This window comes from Rhea americana, unplaced genomic scaffold (assembly GCF_003343005.1).
Source record: "Rhea americana isolate MKP2758 unplaced genomic scaffold, rheAme1 scaffold_368, whole genome shotgun sequence".
NCBI lineage: Eukaryota > Metazoa > Chordata > Aves > Rheiformes > Rheidae > Rhea > Rhea americana.
In genome coordinates, this window is record NW_028186499.1 from 24,118 (window position 1) to 31,429 (window position 7,312).

Here is a 7,312-nt window from a genome sequence, read left to right on the forward strand (position 1 = left end):
GTGAAGAAGATGGAGCCAGATTCTTCTCAGTGGTGCCCAGTAACAGGAAAACAGGCAATGGGCACAAATAGAAACTCAGGGGATTTCAGCTGAACTTGAGAAAACACTTCTTCTGCAAGAGCGATTGAACACTAACTAGAACAGGTTCTCCAGAGAGGCTGTAGAATCTCTGTCCTTGGAAATATTGAAAACCCAACTGGACACGTTCCTGGGCATCCTGCCCTAGCTGACCCTACTTGAGAAGGGAGGCTGGACCAGACAATTTCTGGGGGTCTCTTCCAATCTCAACTATTCTGTGATTCTCTGATTCTTTGTGCATTCATTTCTACCTTTTTGTCAGCCACATTTTCACTTCTGCCTGGACGGAAACACTATTTCCTGTTAGGGACTTGCACAGACCTAAAGCACACTCTATAAAACTACCTTCAGTAATGCCAACACTGAGAAAGGCTGAGGCTTACTAGTGAAATGTTCACAGAATTCCTGTAATTGCAAAGTCTTCTTGCCTCTACATAAGCCAGAAAAGCAGTCTTAGAAAACTAGCTTATACGTAGACTTCAGCACAGTTCACATTTCAATTTATGGGAGCTGATTTCCACCCTCACAAACTGATTTTGAAATGCATTGTGCAAACTGTGGCCTGACGTGCTTGTTCATTTTGTGAGTATTGCAGCTGGATTCTTGGTATGCCTGGTGACAACACACCCAGATTTCTGACCTTAAGTGATGGCAAAGGAGCTTTCCTTTAGGTGAATCTTGGGCAAAAAAATTGCCCACAACTGCTTTCATAGAAGTAATATGGACAAAAAGGTGCCCTAGACATATAAACTGCTTTAGTRCAGAAGGATGTGTATCTTTAAGTATGCCTACAGCATCCCTTCCTGCCATTCACATTTTGTAAGGTCTATGTATCTAAGCTTACTCTGTGCTCAGTGCAGAAAAAACTATGTCTATCAGCAAACTATAGCTCACCTCCTTCTATGATAATGAGCTAAGTCATGCCATCCAGTTGACCACCTAGAGGCGCATCCTTTTAACTGTAAAAGAAGTACAGGCAAGGAGTTCTGATCCTGGCATCTAAATTTTAGACAGCTAAAGTTCAAGGAGATGAGTCCTTCACCTGACTGGGAGAAATCAAATTGCAGTACCTACCCAGTTGCTTGGTCTCCAGAGGAGGACAGGGACTGAGAGAGATGCTTTTGTCTTGTTAAAGCAGTTCTTACCTGGCTGGTCATTCTTCTTAGGGTACATTTAACTTCTTTATTCCTCAGACTGTAGATTAGAGGATTTAGCAGGGGAGTGAAGATCCCGTAGAGCATGGAAATGATCCTATCCCGATTGGGTGAGTAGCTGGAGGAAGTTCGTACATATGTGCAAATCGTAGTCGCATAGAAAAGGCATACCACTGTCAAGTGAGAACCACAAGTGGAGAAAGCTTTGTGCCTGCTCTCAGCAGAGTTCATGCACAGGATAGTCAAGAGAATACAGATGTATGAGATCAGTGTGACCAGAAAGGCGCTGCTTCCAAGGACTCCAGCAACTGTGAGAATTACCAGTTCCCTGGTGTAAGTAGGAGAGCAGGAGAGGGCCAGCACAGGGGGAATATCACAGTAATACTGGTCAACTTTATTAGAATCACAGAAGAAGAGTGTAAAAATGAAAGATGTGTGCAATAGTGAATTCAAAAATCCTGCTATCCAGGTGCCAATGGCTAGATAAGCAGACATTTTCATAGTCACAATATTCATGTACTGCAGTGGATGACATATTGCAACATAACGGTCATATRCCATCACAGCCAGGAGGAAAATCTCTGTGCCTATAACATCAATGAGGAAGAACAGCTGGAGCATGCAGCCAGTGAATGAAATTACTTTGTTCTCAAACAGCAATGCCTCCAGCATCTTTGGTACAGTTATAGTGGGGCATAAGATATCCAGGAAAGACAGGTTGCAAAGAAAGAAGTACATGGGGTTGTGCAGGCGAGTATCTGTGCTAATGGCAGCAAAGATTGTGATGTTGCCTGCCAGGGTCGCCAAATAGATGAGCAAAAACAGCACAAAGAGAAGAAAACGTACCTCCGGAGCATCAGAAAGACCTACGAGAATAAATTCAGATACTGCTGACATGTTCACCCTCTCCATCTCATCTTTCATTGTGGAAATGATTTCAAAGATGTACCTGGAACAAAGAAGTAGTAACTGTCAAAATTGCATTCCTCTGTCAAAAACTGTGATTTTTTTTCTGTTTAGCAGTTCCAAAACACTTGCAAGATTGCCTCACCTCACTCAAAAATCTGCATTTTACTCACATATACCTAATGTAAAAGGCAAAAAGTAGGCATCAAGCATACAGCGATTAATCAAGAAAGTTTACTTCATTGTGTGCAATTCGACTTCTCACACTCTGGATAGCTGAATTGTTGAAGGCAATAGATAACAATTATAGCTCATCTTCATCCACCATCTCTCTCCAAGGCATTTTGCAAACTTCAACTACTTAACGGGAGGTTATAAAGATGAAATCAGACTCTTAAGAGATGCACAGAGAATGGACAAGAGGCAACAGGAACAAACTGCAGCAAGGGAAATTTCAACTAGAAATAAGAAACAAGAAATTCACAACAGTGCTACAGCATTGGAAACAGTGCCCAGAGAGGTTGTGGCCTCTTCCTCTGTGGAGCTGTTCTAAACTCAATTAGACAAGGCCCTGAGCAACCCAATATGGCTTTGAAGATAGCCCTACTCTGATCAGGGGGGTTGGAATATAGACCTCTAGAAGTCCTTTCAGCTTAAATTATTTCATGATGTTAATATTGTCAAAAGAGTTTAGATGATTAGCTGAAACTAGAGACCTAATTTTTAGGTGAAGTAATGCTAGCACAGAGGAATCCCACCTCCAGTAGTCACTGGAAGGGATAGTGTACCCAGAATGCATTTTGCTCTTTCAACTTTATCTAGTGGGATTAAAAAATGAAATATAATCCAGTATTGATAAAAGACTTCACTTCTTTCTATAAATTTTGGCCCAAAGACTTTCATAACAACAGTATTATCGCTTTTAGGATCTACTCAGACATTTAATTTTTTCCCCTCTTCCAGTGCATAGAAGTCTAAGCAGACTTGGCATTGAAGGATCATTCCCTATACCTTACTATATTAAACAGTAACTTAGTATTTGCAGAACACTGGTTCTATAGCAAAAGCTGGCAAAATATTCTAGCTGCATGTTATGCAGGAAATTATTTACTGATAACCATTATAGCAATTCATTACTATGATCAGCCAAATTGTTTGCACTCCCCAGCCAACACCCAAGGAACACAGGGAAACCCAAGGAACATAGGGAAAAAATAGTATCTTATTCACATCCCTCTTTGAAATTTAGATCTCAATGATCACATAGTGTAAATAACTAACACATTGTCATACAAAGAAACAACATAAAATACGCAACTATGATACCCAATCTACAGCAGGCTCATTTCTTGCCTTTTGTTCTCATAAAAGCTTATTCCAGCTTGAAAAAGACTAGGGTCAGACTTTAAAATACCATAAGAAATGTTTTCGTCAGTAGGAAGACAGAATGCTTTAAAGCACAGCATCACGTATTCTTAAAATGGACAAGTTATTCAGGTGAAATAAAATGGAAAATTTACACATAAATACTCACTGCTACAAGGAATTCATTACTAGTAATACACACAGATTCGTATTTCCAGGAAATGTAACTGTCCTTTTTCTTTCCACATCTGATAAGAATATCTTCACATGACAGAAAAAAGCTATTTCACTGTTGACTTAGGAAACAACAGTCTGTTGCGCAAGAGGTCAATCCAGATGTGGCAACATAGGAACATACAGACATAATTTGCTTGATTGCAAGAGCAAGTGTCTTTTTTTAATGAGGTTTCATAAATATGTGCTGAGAATAGTATCTAGGGAGGATTGTCTCTGAGGCTTTCTTGGATGCTATCTTTTTTGGACATGGGAGGCTTTTTCAGAATATTATCAGAAAGTCAAGGGAAGCTGGAAATGTGATAAAAGTATTTCATAGAATCACAGAATGGTTGAGGTTGGAAGGGACCTCTGGAGATTATCTAGTCCAACCTCCCTGCTCAAGCAGGGTCACCTAGAGCATGTTAGACAGGATTGCAGCCAGGCAAGTCTTGAATATCTCCAGAGAAGGAGACTCCACAACCTCTCTGGGCAACCTGTTCCAGTGCCCTGTCACCCTCACAGTGAAGAAATTCCCCCTCACATTCATGTGTAACTTCCTGTGGTTCGGTTTGTGCCTGTTGCCTCCATCGCACCACTGAAAAGAGTTTAGCTCTATCCCCTTGACACCCTCCCTTCTGGTACTTGTAGACGTTGATAAGATTCCCCCTCAGTCTTCTCTTCTCCAGGCTAAAGAGGCCCAGCTCTTGCAGCCGTTCCTCAGAGGGCAGATGCTCCAGTCCTCTGATCATCTTCATAGCCCTATGCTGGACTCTCTCCAGTAGCTCCTTGTCTCTCTTGTACTGGGGAGCCCAGAACTGGATGCAGGACTCGAGATGAGGCCTCCCCAGGGCTGAGTAGAGGGGCAGGATCACCTCCCTCGACCTGCTGGCAACACTCTTCCTAATGCACCCCAAGATACCATTGGCCTTCTTGGCTACAAGGGAACTTTATCATCCTGAATACTTTAGTTCTTAGGAGTTTTACGTTCTAGGATCTTTCTATAGGTGATTTTGAACTTAAGTCTACTCTCAGGAAAAGGAAATAGATGTTGTCTTTCTCCATAGGTCCTACAACTCTGCCTCATGGGCCCATCTACATTACTGAAGTTTTGTATCTCAAGAGAGTCCATCATTTTAAGTGACTTCTTTACAGTAAATGACAGCCTTAAGAATGCTTGATCACAAATGTTTTTTTAAACCAGTTTGTCTTGATGTGAAGTCTGAAATCAATCACTTGCACAGATTAGGCCAAAATAAATGGGGCAACAGCTTTCCAGCAAAAGAACATACCTTAAGAAAGGGCAGTGGTAACATACATTCAGGGTCTCCTTGCAGAGCAAAGAACAGACCCTGAATGACTCCTGCGGAAGTGTCATAATGACTTTGCAAGGACAGCTAGCATAGCATTCTCTAAACTCCTTCTGTGTTGATTTTATGGACAATATCTGATTCTTTCACAGGAGCAACCTTTTAATTTTGCATAGGCCCTCCTGAAATGACAAAAGATAAACTACTTGTGAAAACCATGCACTACTTGAAGTGGATGTGTGGGCATAAGAATGAATACAAATTACCAGCACTACATTGGAGAACAATAAAAAATGCCACTCTTGTTCCAGAAAGCACCCATGCATTTATTTATTGTAATACCACTTTCCCTCCGGATGTACAGGATGGCGTATATGTTGCTGTTCCAGTACTACCAACCAATAACTTCGGCAATGTCAACATGGATAATATTGTTTATCAATCAGTCCTAAAGGCTGTTCTCTATGTTTACAGTGTGTGACTCTTACAAAATTAAGACTGTCATGTATATGTTAGAAGATATGCTGGGATTCTCCAAGGATTACCAAACACTGATCTACCCTTCAATGCTTGCGTAGATCTTCAGTTGGAATAAATTTATGACATCCAGTCATAAATGTCTGTGTACTGCAGTAAGCCCTAGAACCATCAGAAATCACATAGTCCATGAATTTTTGAAACAGAGAACAGAATCATTATGCAATAAATCCAACACATGCCAGAAATACACAGTGAACAGATAAAGCTCATGTATGCCAAGGAGTAGAACTAGGGCTCTTCCATCTTCCCAAAACAGATTAATGTGATCTCAACTAGCTAAAAACTTTCTGAGTTACCCATCCTTTGTTGGACAGCCACAAGAGGGCAATACTTCATACAAAATCTCTATGTGATACATTGCTGTACAGATAGTTAAGTGATGATGTGCTAATACTAGACAAAGTAATGGACCTCCAGCCTGTGAGACATTCCCTTTCCGGTATTTCTAATCTGAGACCTTAAATCTGGATCCCAGTGCTGATAATATAATCTTGCTACAATGCCACATCTGACATTTGGTTAACTAGACATCACTAGCCATCAGCATGAAGTATGTGGTATAGCTAACTATCTCATCAAAATGTACCTTATAAAAGGTAGTGGTGTAGTTACAGGTGAAAGTATAAATAAATCCAAGGAGAGGTTCACGTCATGTATCTTAGAAACCTCTTTTAGGTTGGGACACATTGCCCCATCAAGGTGAGAGTCTCCCATGACCATAGAGAGAGCTTTGGGCTGCTGGCTTTCAACACCACATCTAGTTTTCAGATGTGTCATTGTAGACATATTCTTAGTTGTAATGAGTAATTAAAAGTAGAAACATAGGAAAATATCTGAGATATGTTCTTAGCCAAATCTAATCAAGCCTTCCAGTTAACCAGGTTGGTTGTGATATTGTTAGCCCAAGACTACAAAGGTCTAGACTTTGAATATGTTACTGATCCCCAAGATGCTTTTGAATTGTATGTGCCATTATTCTGTACCAAATGCAAATGCAGTCTTTAAGCCCTCAGGAAAACATCAGCAATTACCTTCCTCAGCTGAGTCTGTATTATGCTCTTTTTATCAGTTTTGTCATATGGTTACCAAGGCCTAGTGAATTTTATGTAAGTAGAGAAATATTTCATAAAAAATAGCATTACTAGCCTCTGTGTATTCTAGATACTAAAATATTTAGTTCATATGCAATAAAAAAATGAAGGCTTTAGCCCAATTGCAAGTAGACATTACATATTGCTTATAAAAAGGGTATTCTGCTCTAGATAAAAATTCCATTTCACAGGTAGTGTTCTTCACCTATGAATACTTCAAAGTAGTTTGGAGGTACTTGGGTAGTGTAACTCCCTCAAATGTTACTATTTCATACCCCTAAATTGCAGAATATATGTAGCGCAGTATAAATTCTTTATTCCAGATCTTATTAATCCAAATGGCTCAATTATCCAAACCCACATGCTGCTACTCAACCTACTTATTTTGGTATGGCTATCACAGGAAGTTTCTAATTGAAGATGTGCACTTTAAAGTTACAGTTCTTCCATTCTATTCTATGATTAAATAGTAACTTAAAAAATATCTCAGGATCTTATTTGCAAAATACATGCATGTATAGTTGATGATACACTGAGCCCAAAAAAATCCCAGGCCTGTTGGGGGAGCAGTTTAAATCATAAGTTTTCAACACATACTCTGAATTCAGTGAGCCCTTGGAAGAATAGTTCTTCCTTTGAGTCCTGCTTTCCAGAT

General features: G+C 40.0%; 1 protein-coding gene across 1 annotated transcript; it reads right to left on the reverse strand.

Annotated features, from left to right (window-relative positions):
• Nucleotides 1-1,148: 1,148 nt before the first annotated feature.
• LOC146591606 (olfactory receptor 5F1-like) lies at nt 1,149-2,156 on the reverse strand. The gene has a single exon (XM_085312489.1). It carries the CDS (start codon nt 2,154-2,156, stop codon nt 1,149-1,151), a length of 1,008 nt encoding a protein of 335 aa, XP_085168615.1.
• Between the last annotated feature and the right edge of the window lie 5,156 nt (nt 2,157-7,312).